General features: G+C 42.5%; 2 protein-coding genes across 31 annotated transcripts in view; one reads left to right on the top strand and one right to left on the bottom strand.

Annotated features, from left to right (window-relative positions):
• Positions 1 to 27,016, top strand: part of ESYT3 (extended synaptotagmin 3) — a 56,346-nt gene that overhangs the window by 27,498 nt on the left and 1,832 nt on the right. For 7 of the 17 annotated variants that reach the window (XM_036332424.1, XM_036332431.1, XM_036332430.1 and 4 more), the window contains 15 exons: positions 14 to 184; positions 846 to 928; positions 2,585 to 2,633; positions 3,077 to 3,166; positions 3,767 to 3,829; positions 3,924 to 3,986; positions 4,504 to 4,572; positions 5,086 to 5,172; positions 5,824 to 5,973; positions 7,798 to 8,294; positions 8,926 to 9,024; positions 9,488 to 9,619; positions 12,243 to 12,348; positions 13,124 to 13,173; positions 13,475 to 14,339. In XM_036332424.1, the coding sequence (XP_036188317.1) occupies positions 14 to 184; positions 846 to 928; positions 2,585 to 2,633; positions 3,077 to 3,166; positions 3,767 to 3,829; positions 3,924 to 3,986; positions 4,504 to 4,572; positions 5,086 to 5,172; positions 5,824 to 5,973; positions 7,798 to 8,294; positions 8,926 to 9,024; positions 9,488 to 9,619; positions 12,243 to 12,348; positions 13,124 to 13,173; positions 13,475 to 13,511 (1,746 nt within the window). In that variant the 3' untranslated portion in view covers positions 13,512 to 14,339. Of the gene's footprint in view, positions 1 to 13; positions 185 to 845; positions 929 to 2,584; positions 2,634 to 3,076; positions 3,167 to 3,766; positions 3,830 to 3,923; positions 3,987 to 4,503; positions 4,573 to 5,085; positions 5,173 to 5,823; positions 5,974 to 7,797; positions 8,295 to 8,925; positions 9,025 to 9,487; positions 9,664 to 12,242; positions 12,349 to 13,123; positions 13,174 to 13,474; positions 14,340 to 27,016 lie in introns of those variants that run through there. The other 10 variants (XR_004971538.1, XR_004971537.1, XM_036332423.1 and 7 more) reach the window with 8 other exon arrangements.
• CEP70 (centrosomal protein 70) overlaps positions 8,620 to 27,016 on the bottom strand; it is a 58,046-nt gene continuing 39,649 nt past the window's right edge. For 11 of the 14 annotated variants that reach the window (XM_036332440.1, XM_036332443.1, XM_036332434.1 and 8 more), the window contains 4 exons: positions 26,333 to 26,501; positions 25,515 to 25,629; positions 23,277 to 23,356; positions 8,620 to 8,759 (listed from right to left, as the gene is read on the bottom strand). In XM_036332440.1, coding sequence (XP_036188333.1) covers positions 8,635 to 8,759; positions 23,277 to 23,356; positions 25,515 to 25,629; positions 26,333 to 26,501 — 489 coding nt within the window. In that variant the 3' untranslated portion in view covers positions 8,620 to 8,634. Of the gene's footprint in view, positions 8,760 to 17,739; positions 17,987 to 20,894; positions 20,964 to 23,276; positions 23,357 to 25,514; positions 25,630 to 26,332; positions 26,502 to 27,016 lie in introns of those variants that run through there. The other 3 variants (XM_036332445.1, XM_036332448.1, XM_036332446.1) reach the window with 2 other exon arrangements.

Genomic DNA, 27,016 nt, shown 5'->3' with positions numbered 1-27,016 from the left:
TGGGCGTTTCCAGGGGGTGATCAGAGTCCACTTGCTGGAGGCGGAGAAACTGGCTCAGATGGACCACTTCCTGGGGATCCGAGGCAAGTCAGACCCCTACGCCAAGGTGAGCATCGGCCTGCAGCACTTCCGCAGCAAGACCGTCTACAAGAACCTGAACCCCACCTGGAACGAGGTGTTCGAGGTGAGGGGCTCCTCGGCCGCAACTGGCTCCACTCTGGGTCGTGCTGGGGACAGGCGGCCCCTTGCCCTCATGGGCCTCACCTGCCTGTGGGGCAACACTGGCCAAAGGAGTGGGCCTTGGGGACGGGCAGGATGGGCTGCATGTCCCTCTTCCCAAACCCCTGTGCTCCCGGAGGTGGGCTGCAGTGGCCCCGGAGGGACAGCTTATAGATGTGCTTCCTGTCCTTTCCCCCGTCAGCTGTGTTGGAGGCTTTCAAATCAAAGTAAAAGGGAAAACATCAAGGTAGTCCTGCCCCGTCCTCTCAGCCAGAGCCAGACACCAGGGGCTGAAGTTCTCCCTTGAGCTTAACCACCCCCCGCTACTCCCTGAAGGGGGCCCCACGGCCTGTGAAGTGCCCTGGAGGCTGCAAAGCCTGCCAAGCACACCTGCAGCTGCTGTGCCCTGAGCACCCCCATGGGTTGCACTTGCCTCTCCTCTCCCCACCTGCCCCCACCTGCCGGGAGGGCCTCTCCCAGGAGGGCTTCCCGGGCACTGAGAAGGCCGGCGCCTGCCTGGGCTCCAGCTGGCAGCTGTGGAGCTGAACCTGGCTCCCAGGGGTCACAGGTGAGTCTGCTTCACCCGCTGCCGTGGCCTGCGGGTCACGTCCCCTTTTTCCTTCCAGTTCTTAGTGTACGAAGTCCCTGGGCAGGACCTGGAGGTGGACCTGTATGACGAGGATACTGACAGGGACGACTTCCTGGGCAGGTGAGGAGGGCTGAGCTGGGTCTGGGCGCTGGGCTTTCGGTCTCAGGGCCGTCCACACCTCTCTCCATTCTCCTGAGTGTTCCACTCTGGGCCCAAGGGATACAGAGAGGACCCAAGGTTTATGTGCCGTAGGCCCTGCTTTCTGATCTCTTAATAATGTACCCAGGGTCCCCATTTGGGGCAGGGGGCAGGGGCAAAGCTGACACGCATGGCCGGTCCCCAGTGTCAGGGAAACCTGGCCACTCGGGCGGCAGCACACAGAAACCCAGGGTGTGTGCAGACTGACACGGCCAGGCTGGGGCTGCCGGTCCCAATGGTCCACTTCCAGGTCCTTTGAAAGCCTTAACCGGAAGTGTTCAGTGGAGAACTGAGGTGGCAAAGCAAGTTTCCCTGTCCCGTCCCCTCTAAATGCCATGGCTCCACTTCCCGCAGTCATTGTAACAACCCCAAATGCCTCCATTTCCAGAACTGCCCCCAATGCCTTCCACAGGATCAGTTGGCACGTGTGTGCAAAGAGGTGACACCCACATTCTCAGCGTGCCTCCCACCTTCCCATAGTGTGGACTCCCACAGTGTGTCCAGCTTCAGAGGGCACTGGCTGAGTGTTTGAGTAAATTTGCCGTCGCCAAACTAGAGGATGTTCTGCAGCTTTAAACTGAGCAGGATCCGCGTATGGACCTGGAGGACGTCCGTTATGTCTTCGGCAGAGGGGCAGGTGGGAGTGACCCTCAGTTCGATTCACCTTCCCAGGGGGACCCTTGTGTGTGTGTGTGTTCGTACGTGTTCATGTACACAGCAGGCTGCTCACCCTGCTCGTCTCCGAGGGCTGGGACTGGGAGGCTGAAACGAATTTTACACAAAGCTTCATACTCCCGTGTTGTTTAGCCCGTTTCCCTGAACACAGAATTTTAGAAAGAATGAACAAAACCAAGTGGGAGGGGCACAGCCTGACAGCCTGAGAACCAGCGCGCAAGCCAATGCTGCTTATCTTTTTTCTCATCTTAGTAATTTTCATAATATTGCAGGTTTGAAGTGTGGCTTGTGATTCATATTTTGTGTAACTGATTTCAAGTGTGTTTGGAGCTCAAACACACTTCTAATAGTTACATGCAATTAATTTCCCCCCTGGCTTGAGTCAGGGAAGGTGGGAGGCACGCTGAGAATGTGGGTGTCACCTCTTTGCACACACGTGCCAACTGATCCTGTGGAAGGCATTGGGGGCAGTTCTGGAAATGGAGGCATTTGGGGTTGTTACAATGACTGCGGGAAGTGGAGCCATGGCATTTAGAGGGCACGGGACAGGGAAACTGAATTCCTGCAACGCATGGGCAGTTTTGCACAATGAAACACCATTCCACTCCAATGCCAGTAGCACCATCACTGGTAAGTCAGAGCTGATGTGTCCAGCATTACCTGCTTATTCCCCTCTGGGGGTGGAAGCCACCTGCCTCTGGGCAGCATGCCCAGAGCAGCCCTGATGGCTAAGACAGTCCTTCCTCCTCGAGCTGAGCGTGGCTTCCCACTGGTTCCCTGGCATGAATAAGGTCCTGGGTCTTGAGGGCCCGCTCAGGTATTTGAGCCTAGATCAGGGTGGGCGGCCACACCGTCCGCTGCTGCCTCCTGGGAGCCGAGCTGACCCCTCCCTGTGTATTCCAGCCTGCAGATCTGCCTCGGGGATGTCAGGACCAACAGAGTGGTGGATGAGGTAGAGTTGTGCGTGCAGCCCTCCCTGTGGACAGCGCTCGCAGGATGCTTCAGCCCAGCTGGTCTATGAATGGGCCCCTCCCATGCTGAGCCACACATACTGGTCTCCAGGGCCAAGCGCTGGGCGAGACACAGATGGGTCCCGGGACCTTCCAAGGCCTGGGTGGGAAGAAGCTTCCCTGGAAGGCCCCGACCAAGGACCTCCAGCGGGGGGTGGTCACACTGCAGGGCTGGGCCTGGGCAGGAGGGTTTGTCCATCCCAACTGTAGCACTTCCTCCTAACCCCCACATCCCAGTCCCTCAGCCCAGAGTCTGCGCTGCTTCCCCTTTTCCCTGAGCCTCTATTGGGGCCCCACAGGGTCCCAGGACTGAGCTGCCTGTGGAGGGTCAGTAGCACCTCCCTGGCCCTGTCCCCAAGCTTTCCTTTCCCTCGTCTCCCCGCAGTGGTTTGTCCTGAATGACACAACCAGTGGGCGGCTGCACCTGCGGCTGGAGTGGCTTTCACTGATCGCTGACCCTGAGGCTCTGACTGAGGTGAGTGCAAGGTGTTGGGGCTCCTGAGCAGAAAGCAGGGCTGGTCACGTGTGGGCTGAGCCCCCAGACCTTGCTTAATCTTCGGGCCAGCCCCGCCTTTTAGAGAACCTGTCCCTCAGCCCTGCCTCCACAAGGGCAGCTCCTGGTCTCTCTCCTCTGAGCATCTCAGTCTCCTTCAGGGAAGCTGGGATCCTTAAACACTGCTGGTGCCTGTCAGCCTAGACCAGTGGTCGGCAAACTGCGGCTCGGGAGCCACATGCGGCTCTTTGGCCCCTTGCGTGTGCCTCTTCCACAAAATACCACGTGCGGGCGCGAGTACAGTGCGATTGAAACTTTATGGCCCATGCGCAGAAGTCGGTTTTCAGCCTGGGCGAGTCTACTTTGAAGAAGTACTGTTGATTTTGGCTCTGTTGACTGAGTTTGCCGACCACTGGCCTAGACCACAGGGAAAATCGACCGTGTCTGACCTGCACCTGTCGCGCTGCAGTTGGGTCTCGGCGCTAACAGAAAAGCTAGGCTGAGGGATCTTCTCAGCAGCCTGGAGGGCAGGGGCTGGCTTCCCTCCATGGGGGACCTAACGAGGTCTGTGTCTGCTTGCAGGACCACGCGGGCCTTTCCAGTGCCATCCTCGTGGTCTTCTTGGACAGCGCCTGCAACCTGCCGGTGAGTGGTGACATGGTCAGGGTCACACACCCGCCTGCCTTGTGCCCCCCTTTCTAATGCTCACTTGAAACGGAGATGTCTTCTTGTGCTGCAGAGAAACCCTTTTGACTACCTGAATGGTGAATATCGAGCCAAAAAACTCTCCAGATTTGCCAAGGTGAGAGTGTGTGTGCAGCTGAAAACCCGAGAGCAAGTCAGAACTCCTTTTCCCCAGAGTAACCCCAGGCCCATGTTTTCCGGGCGAGTCTGCGCACACAGCCTGGGCTTGGCAAGAGCTGTCCTTGTCAAATTTCCTGGTGCCAGGCACTGGGCTTGGCAACTCATCCCCCACATTCATTGTGCCCGCGAGACACGATGACCGTGTCCGATTTTATTGCCATTTTACAAATAGGACCTGGCAGGTTAAGGCCTGGGTCACACACCTAAGGGAGGAGCTGGAACTTGAACCCACCCTGTGTGTCTCCATAATGCCAGGGAGCCAGAGCCTGTACCCAGCCAGCTCACTGTTCACTGTTCACAGGAAGTCAGCCCTGTCCAGGTGCTTGCACAGTGACGGCAGCAACTGGCTGGCCACAAGTCCCACTGATGCTCCTGAGGCTGGGAGGTGGGGTGAGGGTGTGCATCTTAGGCTGACACTGATGATGCCACCCTCATTGTGATTTGCCCCCTCACAGAATAAGGTGAGCAGAGACCCTTCTTCCTATGTCAAGCTATCTGTAGGCAAGAAGACATATGTGAGCAAGGTAAGGCAGCTTGGTGTGTAGCCATGGGGTACGGAAATGGGGGCCCCAGCCCTTCTCAGTGAGAGAAGCAAAAGACGAGGGAATTAGCTTACACTGAATGCCAAGTAGGTGCCAGGACACATTCTAGACACTTTATATTTTATTTAGTCTCCAAAGTAACCTCACAAATAGTGTCATAGTTCACGAATCTGAGGGTGAGAGATCAGTGACTTACCCCAGGGCACATGCTAGAAAGCAGCAGAGCTGGGGTTCAAGTTTAGGCGTGACTCTAAGTCCTTTCCACCACCCCATCTCCAGTCCAGCAGGAACCTCCCTCCCAAGTGAGCACTACGCTCACATGACTCTCAGCCCCTTTAAGTCTGGCTGCTCCGCCCTAATGCCTCCCACAAGCATGTGTGGGTCTGACCATGGGCAGAGATGGCCACCAGAGGTCCCTGGGGGCTGGAGTGAGCGCACAGGAATCCTGCTCTGCCCAACCAGACCCTTTAATGGCCTCTCTCCCTCTGTCCCCAGACCTGTCCCCGCAGCAAGGACCCCGTGTGGAGCCAGGTGTTCTCCTTCTTTGTGTGCAGTGTGGCATCTGAGCAGCTGCGTCTCAAGGTTTGCTGGCAGTTGGGCTGTTGGATCAGAGCTAAGAGGTGTCTTGGCCAGGAGGGTGGGAGCTCGAAGTGCACCTCGAGCAGGTTCCCCTGGCCAGTCAGCCCCGCCCCAAGGCCTCCCACATCTCAGGGAGGCTGGTGCCCAAGGTCACTGGGTAAAGGCTGTGGGCACACCCCTCAGGTCCCTTGGCTCTCCCTGTGAACGCCTTTCTGGCTGTTACACAGCACCCAGAGTGGCCTGTGTTGAAATCTACTCAGGACATTTCTGATGTATTTATTTTAAAATGTTAATTTTCACAAAAGATCTGTGGAAGAGCGAATGGAGGATTAAATAATGATGTGTCTGAGACCTTGGGGATCTGGGGCCTCAGCCTGGTGTCCGGTCATGGAACAGCAGCGCTCACTAGCCCTGAAAGCCCCAGGCCCTTTGTCTCCGATACACTTGCCTTATAGAGACCCTAACTGCCTCTACCCTGAGTCCCTCTCTTCTTGATGGAGGCTGGGAGCAGGACTGATCCCATTCCCGGTTTTCAGAACAGGACCAGGGGCCAGTAGCAGCACAGTACATGCTGACAGAAGTGAATTAGACGTGGCAGGGTCCAGAGGGTGGTGGTGGTGATGGTTCTCATTTTGTGGCTGGCCCACTGCTCAGGTCCTGGATGACGACCAGGAGTGTGCTCTGGGAGTGCTGGAGTTACCCCTGTGCCAGATTCTCCCCTATGCAGACCTGACCCTCGAGCAGCGCTTCCAGCTGGACCACTCGGGCCTGGACAGCCTCATCTCCATGAGGCTGGTGCTTCGGGTAACTCTCCGCCCCCCCCCCCCCCCCCCCCCGCGAGGTAGGGAGTGGAGCTCTGGTACAAGGTAGATGGCCCCAACACTTAAGTACTTGCTCTATGTTGGGAAGAAGCTAGGAGATGGATTCATATTTTCCATAGTTTTGGAATATTATTAGCCATTACCTCTTCAAATATTGCCTTTCCCATTCTTTTAATCCTTCCAGAGCCCCTTCCATGCTGAACCTTCTCATCATCTTCATATTTTCTTTTTTTGTCTCTTGGTGCTATATTCTAATTTTTTCAGATCGATCTTCCAGTCCACCAAATCCTTCTTTGGCTATGCCTCATCTGCTCTCTAACCTGTTCATGGTCTTTATTTCAAAGGCTATTTTTCATCTCTAACTTTATTTCATCTTTAATCATTTGAAAATACTTTTAAGGCATATTACCTGAATTCTATTACCTGAAGATCTTATGATTTGAATTTTGTTTCTGTTGATGCTTTTTCATGATGACTCATTTCTGTGTTTGGCAACTTGGGCTGAAACATGGTCAGTGTTCCTTTGTAAGCTGGATGAGGTTGTTCACTTCCAAAGAGACTCTGCTATTGCTGCAGCCAAGAACCTCAGGGGAACTACAAATATGGGTTCCTTTTTGTTAATTTAGGTATGGATTTTTAGAGAAAGAGGGAAAGAGAAACATCGATTTGTTGTTCCACTTATTTATGCATTCATTGGTTGACTCTTGTATGTGCCCCGACTGGGGATTGAACCTGCAGCCCTGGCATATTTGAACAACACTCCAACCAACTAAGCTACCCTGCCAGGGCCTATGTTAATTTTTAACTTTGGGTTTCAAGACACCACAGATAGTGTAAATTCATATGAGAGGGGCCTACAGGTGCCCTATTGTTAGAAAAGACTTAATTTCCCCCCGACCAGATTCAGGCTGAGACAGACACGTGTCCTGTCATTAGGTTTTGCTGGTGGGTGGAATGTGTATCCTAGGCTACTTTTTCACTAAAGAGAGCCCACCTTCATAGGTTCTACTTCAACTCCCAGTCTCACACTGACCAAGGCCTCTTTTCCTAATCCCTTGGATTCCACGGTTGATAAATGACCCTCAGAAAGCTTAACCTTTATTTTTTAGTTTTCTCCCCCCCCCCCCTTTTTTTTAAGCCCTAGGGACTTTCTTTGTGATTTTGGCTATTTAAAAGGATGTTTATTTTATTGGGGCATTCCTAACAAGATGTTTTTCAGAATATGTTAACCACCATATTGCTAGAAATGGAAACCCTTAGCAAGGGCCCTGATAAATAATGAAGGGAAAAGAGGAAATGCGATGGCTGAAGTTTGAAAATCTGGTGTTAAGGCTACAGAGGTATGTCTGGATAGAAAACACATTTTAGGGACAGTAATGGTGAATAGGTGACAGTTGGAAAACAACCATATCCAGAAGGTAGCTGGTGATGTGTGTGAAGATTAAGGTGAGGGAAGACTGAAGGTATAGGTCTGGGAATTACATGCTGAGAGTGCAACTCTCGTGCAGCCAGTATGAGTATAGCAAGGAGGGACAAGGACTGAGTCTTCATGAAAACCCACAAGTGAGGCAGGAGGAAGAGGGAAGATAGAGAAGTACTGGTCAGAGGGGGCAAGGCCGAGAGAGGTTAAGGAAAACATGGTCTGGAGGGAAAATTGTATTGGGTAGTCAGGAAGGAATTGGGAGTTTTGAGAAAACTGTTCCTCCCAGGAAAAAAGAAGAGAAGGAACCATTTTCTAGAGGTTAAGGTGAGAGGGAAATGGAAGTGGTGGGCTCAAGCCATAAACAACCCTGTCATTTGCTTGCAGTTCCTACGTGTGGAAGAACGAGAGATGGGGAGCCCATACACAGGACCTGAAGCCCTAAAGAAAGGCCCTCTGTTCATTAAGAAGGTGGCCACCAATCAAGGTCCCAAAGATCCACCCCAGGGAGAGGGTCCTGCAGACTTGCCCTGCCCCCCAGACCCTGCTTCTGGTACCAAGGAAGTCTCCAAGAACACCATGACAGCCACCAGCGCCACCACTGCTGCCACCGAGCCCACACCCCAAGCGGCAGGCCCAGAGCCGAAAGGCAAGGACAGTGCCAAAGGTTTCTGTGAGCCCATGGGGGAGAAGAAGAGTTCGACCTCCATCTTCCTGACTGTCCCAGGCTCCCACTCTCCAGGGCCCATCAAGTCACCCAGACCCATGAAATGCCTTGCCTCCCCATTCGCATGGCCACCCGCGAGGCTGGCTCCCAGCATGTCCTCGCTCAACTCTCTGGCCACCTCCTGCTTTGACCTGACAGATATCAGCCTCACCATTGAGTATGCACTTCTTTGCTTAATCTTTTCTAAGATCACCTGCCTGAAAAATAACTCCCTGGAGGGAAAAGTAGATATGAACTTACTTTCTGTTCAAGCTCTGTTTTTTCACAGAATGGCTTCACGAGAGGCAGCATGGCATGGCAGCATGGTGGGGTGGGGTGGAGGGGAGAGCAAGTGAGCACATGTACACCAAACAGTCTATATACAAAACTGTAAATAGAACCTGGACTTTGGCTGTTACAGCAGAAATCTTTCCTGAATTCTGAAGAGTTACACAGGGATAATATGGAATTGTGTAATTAATGACTGCCACGTAAGTGCTTATTATGGGGATAGTGCATTATTTAATTCCATTTTCACAATAACCCTCTGAAATAGAACTTACTATCCTAAAAGTCAACTTACCCAAGGCCCCACAAGCAATCACGCCGTAAGGCAGGTCCCACTCCAGGTCCCATGCTCTTCCTATGGTAAAGCAGGATCATTACACGTGAATGTGGGATGGAACTGACGTCCAACTGAAGCATTTTTAAATTAACCCATGTTCCAAAAGCAGGACATGCTTTGTCTTGGGGGTAGGGAGAGAGGCCAACACTTGTAAAGGCAGAAGTGACAAGCCCTTTCTTTACAGGGGCGGGGATTTCAGGCCGCGGAGGCTGGGCGAGATCCAGCTCACGGTGCGTTATGTGTGTCTGCGGCGCTGCCTCAGCGTGCTGATCAATGGCTGCAGGTAAAGACCCAAAATGGAGGGGGGCCCTTGGCAGAGAGGGGCAGCCCCAAGATACTAGTAGACAATACAGTGGGAACCAGTGAGGCTTGAAGGCTGTCTTGCTGTGAGTGACAAGGTCCTCAAATGGTGTTGATGGGCTCAAGCCAAGGGCTTTGCTCAGAAGCAAGCGCTGCCAAACTGTCTGGGGTAGTGGGAGTCAGTACATTTTCTCAACTTCCTTTAGATGGAAAGTATTTAGCTGTACTCCAAACTATACGAAAACTCATGTTGTCAAAACCACGCATCAGATGTTCTGTCCTCCCAATTCTACAGACTTTTGCTTTGTTGGTCATCTAGACTCCTGGGCATTTTTATCCTCAAGGCCACCTAAAGCTCAATAGCTAGTACAGCTTTCTCCACATGAGTGTTTTCAATGTTTGAAAATCAGGACCTTTTTTCTTTAATGTCTTTGAAACCAAATCAGAAACCTGACACGCTGTACCAGCAGTGGAGTTGATCCTTATGTCCGTATCTACTTGTTGCCAGAAAGGAGGTGGGCAAGTCGTAAGAAGACCTCAGTGAAGCGGAAGACCGTGGAACCCTGGTTTGATGAGACGTAAGTGGTCCAGTCGGCCTGCCCAGAGTGCCTCACCCACTCAGGTACTTGCTGAGCACCTGTTGTGTGCCTGGCAGTCTGCCAGATCATGTGAATGGCTAGGGTTGAACAGGACAACATGGTCTATGCCTTCATGAAGCTTCTATATACTTTAGTGGAAGAAAAGAGCTGACTACTTACTTGGTCATAGGAGCTAAAGTATTCCTGATTATGTAATGTTCCATACCTTTAAATGAAGCCTCTCTGGCAGGAAAAGGATTTTAATCTGGTTAAATATATTTTCTTTGAATCTGTGTTAGAGCAGAAGTTAAAAATAAACCTAAAATTTTCTCTAAAGCAAGTCCGTTGGGCTCTCTTCCCTCCTACAGCAAAGCATAGGTGACAGATACCCTCAATACCTTGTCCACCCATGTCCTTGGGGGACATTGCTTGTTTTCGATGGCTTTGTGATGGTAAATCTTATCCATTTTTTATTTCAAGTGGGCCTCAAGGTACAGAAATAAAAATCTCATAATTGCTTCCTTCTTCAGAATCCTGAGAAGACATTTCTAGCCAGCCAAGGAAGATATATACCTGATAATTTTGGTTTCCTCTTATCTTAGAATAACTACCCATTTTAGCTTTTACTTCCCTTGACTATGGGACCAGACAGAAAATCAATAAGGCAACATTGACCTTAACAAGTATATACAGAACATTCCATCCAAAGCAGCTGAATATAGGTACATTCTCAAATGCATATGGAACACTCCTCAGGATAGATCATGTTAGACCACAAAAGTCTTAATTTAGGAAGACTGGAAAAGATGCTCGATATGATTTCAATCAAATGGCATGAAATCAGAAATTAATTAAAAGAGGAAAACTGGACAGTTCACAATTATGTGGAGATTAAACAACGTGCTATTGAACAACCAATGGGTCAACAAAGAAATCAAGAGAAATGAAAATGGAATGCAACAAAAGCAGTTCTAAGTGGGAAGTTCATAGTGATAAATCTCTAAATGAATAAACGAGATCAAAGCCCAAAGTTAGAAGGAAAGAAAAAGATCAGAGTGGGAATAAATGAAATAAACTAAAAGGACAATAGAAAAGATAAAACTAAGAGCTGGTTCTTTGAAAAGATAAAGTTGATAAACCTTTAGCTAGACGTAACAAGGAAAAAAGACAAAATAAAATCAGAAAAAAGAAACATTACAAATGATACCACAGAAATATATATATTAATGATTTCAGAGAGATAGAAATATCAATGATGAGAGAGAATCACTGATCAGCTGCATGCCCCCGCACCGGGGATTTGAGCCGTGAACTCCTGGTTCATAGGTCAGTGCTCAACCACTGAGCCAGGCTGATACCACAGAAATAGAAAGGATCATAAAAGACTACAATTATGTACCAACAGATTTAACAACCTAGAAGAAATGGATAAATTCCTAGATACATACAACCTACCAAGGCAATCATGAAGAAATAGAAAATCTGAATAGACCAATTACTAGTAAGGATTTTGAATCAGTAATATCATCTCAATAGAAGCATACAAAGCATTTCACATACATTCATTCATAATAAAAGCTCTCAGCATAACAAAGGCCATACATGACAAGCCCACAACTGATACCATGTTCAATGATAAAAAGCTTAAAACCTTCTAAGATGAGGAACAAGACAAGTATGCTATGCCCATTCATGAACTTTTATTCAACATAGTACAGGAAGTCCTAGCCAAAGCAATCAGGCAACAAAAAGAAATAAAAGGCTCCCAAATTGGAGAGAAGTAAAATTGTTACTGATGACATAGAAAATCCTAAAGAATCCACACAAAAAACTGTTGAAACTAATCAACAAATGTAAGAAAGTTACAGGATACAAAGTCAATATACAAAAATATGTTGCATTTCTGTACACTAATGAACAGGGGATAAATTAATCCCATTTAAAATATTATAAAGAATAAAATACCTAGGAATAAATTTAACCAAGAAAGTGAAAGACCTGTAGATTGAAAACTATAAGACATTAATGAAAGAAATTGAAGGGGACATAAATAAATGGAAAGATAGTTTGTGCTCATGAATTGAAAAAATTAATACTATCCACACAATCTACAGATTCAACAGAATCCCTATCAAAATCCCAGGTATATTTCACAGATAGAACAAACAATCCTAAAATTTGCATGAAACTATAAAAAACCCAAAGCAACCTTGAGAAAGAACAAAGCCAGAGGCATCACACTCCTCAATTTCAACTACTAGTATATTACAAAGCTATAGTAATCAAACAGAATGTTACTGGCATAAAAACAGACACACAGATCAATGGAACAGAATAGAGAACCCAAAAATAAACCCACACCTATATGATCAACTAATGTTCAACAACTGCACCAAGACCACAAAGCACAGTAGTCCAATGACTTAAGAGAGGCAAACAGGCTGACACTTCCAGGACATTGATTATGCATGCCAGCGATGCACTGAGTATCTGCTATGAGCCAATACTGTTCTATAAGCTATTCTCAATAGTCTATATATCTTGTTTCAAAAGTAGGAAAATGGATGACACACTTTCAATGAAAATATGTAACTCTGATTTCCTGACTTTTTGCTTCTTAAAGATTTGAATTTTTTGTTCCCTTGGAAGAAGTACAGAAGAGGTCACTAGATGTTGCAGTGAAAAACAGTAGGCCACTTGGCTCACACAGAAGGAAGGAGCTAGGAAAAGTAAGTACAAGAACGAGAGTTCCTTGGGAATGGCACCCTTGTAGAAATTCTGATTGGATCATTTAACTGTTACCAGAACTGAATTCAAGGAAGTTATGGCCTCATTAGGAGGTTTTGGGTGTGTTTCTTAAAATATTCTTGAAACTAAATGATGTAGATGAATAAATTAATATAAATCCTACTGTAAAAAACTCAAGAATATCCCAATTCATTATTGCATAAGTATTTGAACATCTACTATGGTATTAAGTATTGTTTCTGTATATATTTCTACATATATAGCATTGTTTGTTGTAAAGCTAGGATCTTATTACATCAATATTTTTGTGATGATAGGATTTTGCGTAAAGTAGTAGAGGAAATAGAATCTTCAGAAAGATGCTAAGGGGAGGCAAAGAAGAATTATATTTGTACAATACTTCATAGTTGTATTCTAATAAACATTTCCTTATGCTCATCTTTTTAAAGCCCACTTCTATGAAGTAGGTGATAGTATCCCCATTTTTACAGTTGAGGCAACTATAGTGTCTTGCTTTAAATTATGATCAGTTAATGAGTAAAGGCAAGCTGTTCTCTCTTTCTGTAACATTCATACAGACATTCCTGGGGTATACAGCAATTCACCTCCCCAGGACATTGAGGTCACTGTCCTTCTGGAGAGGTTCCATGTTGAAAGCCAAATAGACCTTTTTTATGATCAATTTCATTTATCCCAGTATGTTTCCATTTAGTGCAACATTTTTTAAAGGGAACTGATTTATTTGTGATTTTTTAGGTGCTGATTGATTTATCAAAAGAAGATCTGATTATGGGCTTCTCACAATGGTAAGTGAGCCCTTTCATTTTATCACATTAATAGTCTCATTTGCCCATAGTCTCTCTCCAAAGTTTTTCTCTTCTCAGAACATTTCAGTTCCTTTGCTTGAGGAGGAAGGCTGATTATCAATCACCTTTACTATCTGCAGATCTCACTTACTTAGAGGATCTGTCAGCTCTAGCCTTAATCCTGGTTTATAAAGAGATGGATTCTGCTGGTCCCATACAGACCCATGCAGGCTAGACTGTCCTGATGCGATCACAACACACTCTCAATACTAACATAAATCCAAACCCAATTGTCTTACAGGTATGAGCTCACTCCAGATGGACAGCCCAGAAGTTGATGAGGAACATAATCACCTTTATATTAAAATGTGTACATATGTATAGTCTGTAATTTAATTCAGAACCATTTGAAAATATATATACATACATTCTTGTGTGAATTTAACTGGATAGTATTAGGAAGAGGTAAACATAAGTAAAAGCCAGAACTACTCTCTCTTGGTTGGATTTAATTGTTCAAATCCCAAAAGAAATGTGGTATTCATGGCTAATCAATTATTAGAACCTCAGTAGTGATTTTTTTCACTTTTGATAGGTAATTATAGACCATCTGACTTAGGCCTTGCCTGAATGTATGTCAAAAGTGCCCTATCTCAGACATAGGGGGTGGGGAGGATGCTGCTTTTATGAGACTAAAAGGTGACCCGCCTCCAAATTGCCAAATGATAATACTACCTAGGCCCACTGCCACCTTTGGTACTCCTCTGCCTGGGGATTATTCCTGTATCTGAATTGGAACTAAAATGTATTTTTTTCTGATGGGGGGAACAATGAGACAATGATATACCTAAACACCTTGAGTTAAATACTCGAGTGTGGATGGCCTGGGACCAAACTCCAGCATGTGGCCTTATTTCCATAGGAAATGCAGGCCAGGTTCCAGACTCAGGTCTATGTCTGCACTCCCCTAGCAGAGCTGGACTCTGCTGCAGTCAGTGCCAGAGGGGCTTTCTGTATCCTCTCAGACAGATGTGGAAATTCAGCTCCACTTTTCTGAGACAGCTGGTTCCCCTAATAACATGTAAAAAGCAATCCATGTAAACTGTATATTTAAATAAGTGCCTCTTTTGCATTTCAAACTATAAAACCAAATATTCTTGTTCTCAGCTGTGCCTAGAGCTGTTATGAAGGTCACGTCCTTGTCTCTTTTACCCACTCAGACAATGCCCCGTTGCCATCAGGTTTCTCTCCCCACTACTGCATTCGATGCAGCTTTTCTAAGAATAGTAACATCTTAAAGCACAGTTTACTCTGTTGTTCTCACTTATAAATTATCTATGATTTTCTCTTTTCTATAAGGTTAAAGCCCATTTGCCTTTTAAACCTAACATAATCTAATCTCCAATTTTTTGCTACTTTATTTGCTCTATTCTAGAATAGTCCAAATATTAGCTCCTGCTTATTAAAATCCTACTCAGCTCTTAAAGGCCTATCTCAAATCCACCTCCTCCACTAGGCCAATCCACACCAAAATGGCCTCTCCCCACCACCTATAGTATAGCCATACTGTCAATACTGTGCATTTTTCATTTTAACAATTCCCTGCTTGTATTGTGTTTGGTATTTTTTGTTTCCATTTACTCTCCAATTGAACTATAGTGGAACCTCGGTTCTTAAACTTAATTCATTCTGGAAGGCTGTTAAAGGAGTGATTTGTTCGAAAACCAAATCATTTTTCCCATTAGAAATAATGTAAATTCAATTAATCCATTCCAGACCCCCAAATGAGTCACTGCTTTAATCTTTCTTATATACAGTACATGTCTAATGTACTTTTTAATCTATAAATAAGCACTTATTTTCTTAAATTTATCAAACCACCCCCTACTAGCCTTAAATGAATCACTTTCAGGTCAGCATGCAGCATCTTTATTTGTTCATTTATCACTGCCTCCGAAATGGCTGTCACTGACTGCTTTTTGTTTATCCAAATCAACCGTTTTTCTACCTCTTGGCCTCCTTTATGTCTTAAAATTGTGCAAATCAATGACTTCCCCAGCAACAAAAGCATTATCTCTTTGTTGCCTGAGCCTTTCATGCTGAGATATCAGCATGAAAGGGTTGTCAGGTTGAAAACCGAAGTTTGGTTCCACAACCTAGACATATTTTCTGTGAGCAACTTGGTCAAGAGCAGAATTGTTGGAGTTGGGAGACATTGGAGAAATGAGTTTTGACTATATAAGCTATTTGAATTGATTTTCACCTCCATCATCCAAGATTATGCTAAATACATGGTAGATGTGTAATTTGTTTCTGCTGAGATTTCTATCTTGAATGACAAATTCTCATAATAAAATGGGGCAACTGATGCCTGTCCTATCTACCTCACAATGGCATTGTCATGTTCATTAAGTAGACAAAGGTATTGAAAATGGTAAAGTAAAAGGGAATGTTACCAGATATCATATCCTGAAATCTGGTAACCCTAAAACAACAGATCAAATTGGCAAAGCAGACAAGTGAAAACCTATCTTTCCTCTTCCAAACACATAGAAAACCTAGTTCAGTGGTTCTCAACCTTCTGGCCCTTTATATACAGTTCCTCATGTTGTGACCCAACCATAAAATTATTTTTGTTGCTACTTCCTAACTGTAATGCTGCTACTATTATGAATCGTAATGTAAATATCTGATATGCAGGATGGTCTTAGGCGACCCCTGTGAAAGGGTCGTTCGACTGCCAGAGGGGTCGCGACCCACAGGCTAAGAACCGCTGACCTAACGCATGAACATTTATTTTAAACATGGTTGATTAAAAAGTAACACAGGTAAGGTTAAAGAGGCAATGTATAGGAGTTGAAGGGGTGTTTAAGTGTTGAAGGGAACCTGAATTTTAGCATACACTAGCCAGGAGACAAGGCTACTTACTATATGAGGGACAAGGAGCCTGAAAAATTTAGTGTCATCAAGAAAAGACCTTTTCAATAAAGACAAGGAATTGGTTGTCAGCAATGGGTGAAAACAGTCAGCTAATCTCCCTTATGGGTTCACAGGGTCTAAAGTTAACACAACTGACTTGGTATGGGAATCCCCCAAACTTGAAACAAGTGAAAATTGGTTTTGAACCTGGAACCATGTGAAGCCCTGTAAGAGACAACCACAAACCGGCCCTTAGGGTTGCCTTTCCCATCCAGGGCACGTGTGGACCACTGCAGCAGATAACTCCCCTCAAGCAGTGGTTCTCAACCTTCCTAATGCCGCGACCCTTTAATGCAGTTCCTCATGTTGTGGTGACCCCCAATTTCATTGTTACAAATTGAACATAATTCAAGCATAGTGATTAATCACAAAAACAATATGTAATTATATATGTGTTTTCCGATGGTCTTAGGTGACCCCTGTGAAAGGGTCATTCGACCCAAAGGGGTCGAGACCCACAGGTTGAGAACCGCTGCCCTAAAGGGAAGCTCACTGGATAAATTATAGAAAGTATAATTTACAAATATGAAGCAGATTAAACAAAAATGGCCAGATGTATTTCAGCAAGAAGTCAGAAGTGGTGTGTGGGAAACAGTAGAGAGTAAAGAAATCTGCAAAATATGTTGGTAACCCTCAGTAAGTCTTGATTGTTTAAAAACATACACAAGTCAAACAACTTGGGGTATATTAGACTAAATGTGAAAGGCAAAACTATATAGCTATAAGATAATATAGGAAAATAACATTACAACTTGTGACTATGGAAAGATTTCCTAAGACATGAAGAGCACTAACTATAACTATCAAAATTAGATTCTGCAGTTCATAAAAAGAAACTATAGGAAAATGGAAAGACACAAAATGGAAGAAAACATTTGTAACACATATAACTGTCAAATCGCTCATGTCCAGAATATACAAATAATTCTTACAAACCAATAGAAAGACAGTCCAACAGAAAAATAAAGATACATAAATGCACTTAAAAAAAGAAATATAAATGGCCAATAACCAAATAAAAAGATGTTTACCTTTATTAGTAACAACAGAAATAAACATTAAAATAACAGCTCTATACACTAGTCTGGGAAAAAAAGTTTAAAAACTGATTTACTTGGTATTGGTTAGGATATGGAAAAGTAGGAACTCCTTTACAGATGTTGGGAGTATAAACTGGTGCAACAACTTTGGAAAATAGCTTGGCGTTTTCTTCTAAAACTGTTGATATACAGTCCCTATTAAAAGTAGCCACACTATCATCCCAGAGGCTCCATTCACATTGTTACCTATAGAAATGGTACTACCTCCATTGTACAGTACACAGCCTCTGTGGCTACATATAGAAGTGTTTCCCCCTAAGATCCAGCAGTTTTACTTCTTGGATATTGATTCTAGAAAACTTGCACACAAGTGTACAAAGTTCCATGTACAAGAACTTTCATAGTGGCAGTTCATAGTAGCTAAGAACTAGAAACAACCTAAATATCAATCTCCAGTAGAACAAATGGATTGTAGAATATTCATAGAGGAATACTAGACAGCAATGAAAACAAATGGCCTAGACTTACACAACAACATGGATGTACAGTAAAAACATAGTACTGACCAAAATAAGAAATGTTAAAAATACACATATGATTCCATTTTTATAAAGTTCAAAAACAGGCAAAATTCAACTACCTTGGTTTAGGCATACACACAAAAATGACCAAACTATTTTTACAAAATAAACACTTCCTTACCTCTAATGGTGGGTGGGGAGGCCTTTTGGAGTGCTTGTGATGTTCTACTTCTTAGTTGTTGCATGGTGTTCACTTTATAATCATTTGTTATACTTGACATTTATGGTTTTTAGCATTTTTAACATATATTTTACAATAAATAAAAGAGTGAAATAAATGAAAAAGAATATCCAGCAACTATTAATTAAAAGGACAAGATTGCATTCAAGGCAAAATGCATTAGGAGCAATAAATAGAGATATTAATCAAAAGGATATTATCAACTATGAATTTGTAAATATAAAATGGATTCAAAATATATAAAACAAAATTTGAAAAATTCAAGATACAGAGGCAGAGCTGCCTCAAACAGATTGTCAAACTGCGGTGGGAAGGCCGGGGAGGGTTGGAGGGCAGGAGGGAGGGGGGTAAGAGATCAACTGAAGGACTTGTATGCATGCATATAAGCATGACCAATGGACATAAGACACTGGGGGGTAGGGGAGGCCAGGGGATTGTCTGGGGGGGTGGGGGAGGACACATATGTAATACCCTTTGTAATACTTTAAGGAATAAAAAAAAAAATTTTTGAAAAATTCAGAGATTTTAGTATCGCACATAAACTAACAAGTCAAGCAGACAAAAGTAGATTTAAACAACATAGAAGCTATATATGTGTGTGTATATGAAATTAGACTTTTTTAAAGCACATGTAGAACAGGTATATAATTTATCACATAGTCAACAAATTTCCAAATACTTAATATCCAAAAGACCATGTTCTCTGACTACAATGCAATAAAATTAAAAAAAAATAGACAACCCTGAATTATTTTCTTCTAAACTTCCACTTTTAACCAGGATGGACTAACAGAAACCAAATTTACCCTTCCACCTATACCAACCAAAATCAAAATAACAAAAAGACAAAATACATGAAAACAATAGTTTTCAAGACACTGAATATCAGGTATGTGTCCACAAAAAGACCTGAACATGAATATTCATAGGAGTTTTATTTGTAGAAATAGTAAAAAACTGGAAATAACCCAGATTTCCAACAACAAATGAGTGGACAAATTATGGTCTATTCGGACAGTGAAATACTGCACAGCAATAAAAAGGAACAAACTTAATAAATGCAACAACATGCAAAAATCTCAAAATAATTATTTCAAGTGAGAATACAAAAGAAGAGAACACAGCCCTAACCGGTTTGGCTCAGTGGATAGAGCGTCGGCCTGCGGACTCAAAGGGCCCAGGTTCGATTCCAGTTAAGGGCATGTACCTTGGTTGCGGGCACATACCCAGTAGGGAGTGTGGAGGCAGCTGATCGATGTTTCTAACTCTCTATTCCTCTCCCTTCCTCTCTGTAAAAAAATCAATAAAATATATTAAAAAAAAATATTTTCCCTTAAAAAAAAAAAAGAAGAGAACACATTGTATGACTCTATTTACATAAAATCCTATCAAATGCAAACTATAATGACTAAAAGCAGATTATTTGTTACCAGGACAAAGAAATAACTTTTGGAGTGATGGTATGTTTATTATTTTGAATGTGGTGATGGTTTCACAGGTGTATAAGAACTTATCAAACTATATACTTTATGTATAATTCATAGGTCAATTATACATCAATAAAATTGTAAGAAAATCAAGAGCTAAATATTTGCAGAACTTTACTTATATTTTAACTAATTATCTGATAAAGAGGACTTAACATTTTTACTAGTGGCATTGTCCCTCTCAGCCCTCCAAAAAAATTCCTAGGCCTCTGAAGAAGAGTCCGAAAAACCTTTGTTTTAAGCCAGCGGTATAGGATAACACTCCAACCAAGTGAGCTACACTGGCCAGGTCCCAAATATTTTTTCTATCCAACCCTCAGATACAGGTTCTTTCACAAATTGTGGGCTAGTGTTTGGAAATGTAATTGCAGGCTAACAAAACAATTTTAAATCTAGAAAGAACTATGTCTAATCCCTAAGGTCACAACACCAAGGACCTGCATGCTTATCTACTGACATTACTCTCTCCACTCCAGCCTGCTGCTTCCTGGAAATTCTTTATAATATTCTACACAACCACAAACAAGAATAACTAAGAACTCTTCCTAGGACTACTACTTATGAAAGTGAGGGGGGAGGGGACACAGGGCTGTGGTAGGGGGGAAGCAGCAGTAACTCAAAGTTGCTTATACTCGTAAATGTGAGGCAGAACACTAGTCCTTTAAGAAAATAAAGACTTGAATATTGAAAATAAAGAATAAGTAGATGACAGCCAAGGGTGAACCTGCTGCCCAAGGAAGGCTCAGCCTAGTAAGAGAATATGACTCATTATTCGTGAGTGATACAAGTAAGTCACTGAGGACGCTTATGTTTGAAAATTCTTCATAAAAATTTTATTTAAGATCTCATGCCCTTATAAAAAGTACATTACATCAAGATTGCAAAAAAAAAAGACACTTTTTTATGAGAAAGTTTTATCTACTCATCTATGTTACCTCGTAATTCATTTCCTACCCTAACACATTTCCTCCTCCTTCCTTTTCTTACTCTTGCTTTGAAAGGATAAGTGCCATGAGGGATATCTTAATAGAAGGTGCCATTTTCTTGCCAGGAAAGCAATATCTTCCTACTGGACTTAAGAGAGCCATCGGCATTCCTTGTTCCCAGAGCCAGAAAGGTCACTAAATCCTGAACTTAAATGTGACCTTTCTATTATTTTCAATCTCTCCCTGAGTTTCTCTTGTACTTACACACTATACTTTAAATCAATCTTAAATTTTAAGCACTCAAGAATTGCTTAAGAAATGATTAAAGGGTCTAAAGTTAACTGACTACTTTAACTTAACTGTTTTCTACATAAGAATCTCAAAGTTAAAAAAAATATGAGTGAGAACCCAATACAAAGGGGATGAATTCTGAAAGTAAACACTTTTTATAACTCTTGTCTCAATGGTAAGTTCAATTGTACAAAATAATTAGAATGTTAAGAATGCAATTTACACAGTAAAAATGATTTGTTTTCAGTATGAAAGTACTTTTAATTTCTTTACTGCAGGTACAATGGCATCCAAGTTATCAATTTCTGTAATAAAAAACACACAGTAATAATAAAAGAGTAGCACTGTCTAGTGATAGGCTCAGATGAAATGAGAATTTCTATGCAAAAGCAAACCTCAAACACAAAAGCAACAACACTGGTGCTTTCATGTACATGACATTTTTCTCCAATAGTGATAAGAGTTATCAATAATTCAGACACAGATGCTTCACGGGGCATCTTGTTTGTAAAAGCTACCACATGCCGACAAGCATTCACTGACTTTGATATTAAATTCATTAGCAGTATGCTTTTATTAATAGATCTTTCTGGTCACATTTATGATATTATGTTACTGCCTCTTTAAGTCTGTACAATTACGTGAGTCAGCCTACATGGTGAAATCCCAGGTAGAGGCCATCTCTCTCCTGGGTCCCTAAGGATTTCTTTGCATGAAACATAGTCCTATCCTTAATTCTTTTGGAAAAATTTCTCATTAGGATCGCTCTTAAGTATACTTTTTAGGATGAAACCTATCTATCTAATAAAAGATGTGAAGCTTCCCAAAGTACAAATATCAGATGCAATGTATTATAGAGGTTAGCCTGCTCCAGCTTCCCAGATAAATCAGTTCAGGTTTTTCTCCACCAGCTTCTTTCTGAATCTGATTTTTCTTCCTAAAACGATCTTTTCCCAATCAGCCTAAATCAGACTCTGTCTGAAATCTCCTGGCTACTGAGGAAGCACAGTCCTTTCTCTGATTATCTAAACTCCATGCCCTACCTGGTCTGGCTCAGTGGGTAGAGTGTCAGCCTGTGGACTGAGGTCCAAGGTTCGATTCAGTCCAGGGCACGTACCTTGGTTACAGGTTCCCTGATTGAGGTATATGCAGGCAGCAGCCAATTGATGTGTCTCTCTCACATCGATGTTTCTCTCTGTCTCTCCCTCTCCCTTCCACTCTCTCTAAAAATCAATGGAAAAATATCCTCAACTGAGAATTAACAACAAAAAATTAAAAAAATAAACTCCAACCCTACTTAAAGTAAGCCCCAGTGGCAGGTTCTCTAGATTCTCACCACTTTTTCTAGATTATTCTGCTAGGCCACTGTTCATAAACCTTACATAAAACATGCTTCCTTAGTTTCCACCTTTCTCCTTCAATGTTTAGCTGGATTTGGGTTGTTCTTCCTTTTGCCTAAACACATGACCCATGTTTCTTAAGCTTCTGACTTCAGTCAGAATACTTATCTGCATCCACTTACAAAGCATCGAGATATAAGAAAGGAAAAAATATAAGCAAATTTACAACATAGAATTTGGTTCACACATTACATCCTGGTAAAGTATAAGAGCACGCTATTATCTAACCCCATTCTGAAATCGCACATATTTTCTCACTAAATGGGAAATCTACCTGATAAACGAACCTCACAGAGAAGAATCTTGGCTGATACGAAAATTTTCTCAGATTATATGAAAGGAAGAAAGTCCTTCTCCATACCGGATATTCAGTACATCACTCTGTAGGACTAGATGCTTAATATAACATCTAGTAATAAAAAAGTCATGCTTGCCAAAACAGATTTAACTTTCCCAATGTTATATATATTTAACTCCAGAATTCCAACTGTGACTAAAATGCAGACTTCACCTGCAGGGAGACTTGGCTTCTCACATGAACCATGGATCATGGATCTCACATGAACCATGCTGATAACATCTGAGAGGAAGTTTGTATAGAAGGATTCTAAAATAAGTGTTACCAGTACATCCATTAAAATATTTATTAATAATGAGAACTTCACTATTTAAGTTAACTATGCAGAAGCAAGTAAAATCATATTATTCTATACTGGGGATCAAACCCACAACCTGAGTATGTGCCCTGACAAGAAATCAAACCTACCACCTTTTGGTGGATGGGACACTGCTCCACCCAACTGAGCCACACTGGCCAGGAATCATTTGTATATTTAAAAAACACAGTAGATAAGTACTATCTTCTAAAAGGAGCAAGAGGAGGAGGAGGAAGAGAAAAAACACTACCCAAGGTCATAAATTCTATCACAGCGTCAGGACCTAGCCAGAGTAAATTGTCACTTCTCATCTTAAGGTCCCTGGACAAAGGCAGCCCCTTACTCCTTAAAGGATATGTGCTTCTCTGTTCTGTAGACTAATCCCAAATACCTCTAACTGAAAGCTAAGAGTGTTTTTGCAGAACTACTCATGGTTTCCAGACACTTTCTACCAAACACTCTAGGTGAAAACACTAATTCAGTGACTAAGGAGAACGATCTTCGCTCAAACCCACTGACATCTTCAGACTTGAAATTTAAACACCACTAACAGAGATCTTACCTAAGATTTCAAGTAGATCATTAGTGAATGCCTGAAACGCTGGAAAAAATTCCTCGTGTTCTTGCAATTTGATGATAATGCTTAAAAAAAAACAAAAAAACAACAACACGCAGTTTACGCTGAATTTCCAACTTAAAGTTCTTGCATCTGATTGCATATAGAACATTTTCAAAATAGAAATTGTCCTGCTAACTTAAATATAAATTTAATAATTTACTGTAATAATTTCTTTTGAGCTCTTTGTTCATCAAACATCACTTTTCTAAAATATATATATCTTATTATCAGTGTAAATATCTGTTCTAAGGTTAAATTTAGGTAAATTCATATAAAGTTTCCCTACCATGTAGCTCAAGGATTCTTAAGAGACCATGTTCTATAATATATTAAAAAATAATTGGCCTTGCCCTAACCGGTTTGGCTCAGTGGATAGAGCGTCGGTCTGCGGACTCAAGGGTCCCAGGTTCGATTCCAGTCAAGGGCATGTACCTTGGTTGCAAACACAACCCTGGTGGGGAGTGTGCAGGAGGCAGCTGATCGATATTTCTCTCTCATCGATGTTTCTTTTTTAATATATTTTATTGATTTTTTACAGAGAGGAAGGGAGAGGAATAGAGAGTTAGAAACATCGATGAGAGAGAAACATTGATCAGCTGCCTCCTGCACACCCCCTACTGGGGATGTTCCCGCAACCAATGTACATGCCCTTGACCGGAATCAAACCTGGGACCTTTTAGTCTGCAGGTCGATGCTCTATCCACTGAGCCAAACCGGTTAGGGCTCTCATCAATGTTTCTAACTATCCCTCTCCCTTCTTCTCTGTAAAAAATCAATAAAATATATTTAAAAAAAAATAATAATTGGCTTTTATAGCCAGTATTCTCTTAAACATGAAGTATTAGTAGCCAGTAAAATGGTGGGAAGGGGAAAAAGATCAGTAGTGAGATAAATGATCCTTTTAAAAGCATCAAGTAGGCTAGCCAGTGTGGCTCAGTGGTTGAGTGTTGTCCTACGAACCAGGAGATCATGGTTCGATTCCTGGTCAGGGCACAAGCCTTGGTTGTGGGCTTGGTCCAGGTCCCTGGTGGGGGACATGCAGGAGGCAGCCTATCAGTGATTCACTCTCATCATTGATGTTTCTGTCTCTCCCTTTCCCTTCCTCTATGAAATCAATAAAAATATATTTAAAAATAAAAGCATCAAGAATCAGAAAACTAAAGTGTCAGGTTAGGAAAAGGTTCTTCTTAGAAAATTTATAGAACATATGGAATAGTGTGTGTTTCCATTCCGATATGTTATAATATAAAATTTGTGTGGGGGGTGGGGAGGAAAGATTTTATAATAGAGATGCCTAGTTTTAAAAAAAATCAAAAAAAAAAAAAAATCCTTGCCCTAACTGGTTTGGCTCAGTGGATAGAGTGTCGGTGTGCGGACTGAAGGGTCCCAGGTTCAATTCCGGTCAAGGGCATATACCTTGGTTGCGGGCACATCACCAGTAGGGAGTGTGCAGGAGGCAGCTGAATTGATATTTCTCTCTCATCAATGTTTCTAACTCTCTATCCCTCTCCCTTTCTCTCTGTAAAAAATCAATAAAATTTTAAAAAACCAAAAAACTTAACATTTTATCTTCTAATCAAATATGCAGTGTACTAAAAATAGAACTTGTTTATATATTCTAAACTCACATGAAGTTGCTAACAAGGTTTGAATTTCTCCACATATAATTTCCCCTGGAAACAGGCTTATAGCAATAATGCTAGATTATGTAAACATATACACCTTTTGTAAGCCTATAGGCCAGTGATGGTGAATCTATGACACGCGTGTCAGAGGTGACACGCGAACTCATTTTTTTGGTTGATTTTTCTTTGTTAAATGGCATTTAAATATATAAAATAAATATCAAAAATATACGTCTTTGTTTTACTATGGCTGCAAATATCAAAAAATTTCTATATGTGACACAGCACCACAGTTAAGTTAGGGTTTTTCAAATGCTGACACGCCAAGCTCAAGAGGTTCACCATCACTGCTATAGGCTCTACAATCTATTTTTATCTTGAAAATACTAGGCATTCTCTCCATCCCTAAGGTGTGAGATTATTTTAGATTGTCAAGTTATTTAAAGGATGCTATTCCAAACAGGAAAGGTAAAGAACTTAAAAAGTTGTGAGAGTCTTTAATTTCACCACTCTAATGATTCTGAATGATATTTTGCAAGCTTTTTAAAATAAATACCTTTGGAGGTCCTCAGGTCCCAATACCTGCATAACCTGTTCATTCATATCCTCATTAATCATCCTACACAATTTTCCAACTGTGCTTACCAGCACACACAATGAGGATGAACTATCTGCAAAAAAATAAAAGAATAAGGTATTTTAAGCTAAGATTAGGAAACAGTCTAAATGCCCATCAGCTGATGACTGAATTAGAAAACTGTGGTACATCTACACAATGGACTACTACGCTGCTGTAAAAAAGAAGGAATTCTTACTATTTTCAACAGCATGGATGGAATTGGAGAGCATTACGCTAAGCAAAATAAGCCAGTCAGTGAAAGATAAATACCACATGATCTCACTCATTTGTGGAATATAAAGAACATTATAAACTGGTGAACAAAAATAGATACAGAGGCAAAGAAGCATCAAACAGACTGTTAAACTATTGCAGGAAGGCAGGGGAGGGTTGGGCGGGGGGGGGGGGCGGATAAGAGATAAACTGAAGGGCTTGCATGCATGCATATAAGCATAACCAATGGACACAAGACACTGGGGGAAGGAGGGGGAGGGCATGTGCCGGGGGGGGGGGGGGGGGTCAATGGAGAAAAAAGAGACACAGGTACTACTATTTGTAATACTTTAAACAATAAAATAAAATAAAATAATAAGGTATTTTTAAAAGAGAATTCTCAAAATCATTATCAAACCAATTATCCTTAATTATCCTTCACTTATCGTGAATTTTTTTACTTTAAATTTTTTTACCTACTTTTTGTTGATTTGTTAGGAATAATTCTTAAATGGGGGCCCAAAATGACTAAGGGTCATCACCTAATTCTAAGAGTTCTTGGAGGTTTCTCACAGCACTGTTCAGTTCTCCAAGCCTAGTATAAACTTCATTCATTCGGGGATAGACTCCATTTAAAGAAGGCACATCAAATAATTTTTGGAAATGAGAAACAATAGCTTGCAAAGTTTTAAAGTTTGGTTTGTTCCTGTCCTGTCCAAAAGAGGGAGAAAAAGGAAGTTCACATGTTAAAAATAATCCCAAATCTTTAAAAAAATAATAAAAACTTTAAAAAGAGAAATAAAGTCCTAGTAGACTATCAATATCCATATTGTTACCAATTTTAAGTTAAGATTACATCCTATATAATCTATATAATAAAAGGCTAATAATGCAAATTGACCAAACTGTGCAATGACCGGTCACTATTACACACACTGACTGCCAGGGGGAAGACGCTCAACGCAGGAGCTGCCCCTAGCCGGGCTCAAGGCTGGCGAGCGCAGTGGTGGTGGCAGGAGCCTTTCCTGCCTCGTGGCAGCACTAAGGATGTCCAACTGCTGGCTTAGGCCCACTCCCAGACTGCAAGAGGGCGCAGGCCAGGCTGAGGGACCCTCCCCCGCGCGTGCGCGCACACACACACACACACACACACACACACCAGTGCACAAAATTTGTGCACTGAACCTCTAGTTAAAATATAAACATTTTCATAAGTATTAAGTATT

The sequence above is a fragment of the Myotis myotis genome, unplaced genomic scaffold, assembly GCF_014108235.1.
Source record: "Myotis myotis isolate mMyoMyo1 unplaced genomic scaffold, mMyoMyo1.p scaffold_m19_p_13, whole genome shotgun sequence".
In the NCBI taxonomy this organism is placed as follows: Eukaryota; Metazoa; Chordata; class Mammalia; order Chiroptera; family Vespertilionidae; genus Myotis; species Myotis myotis.
Note: the sequence above shows the minus strand (reverse complement) of the source record. Positions and strands in the feature narration are given on the sequence as shown.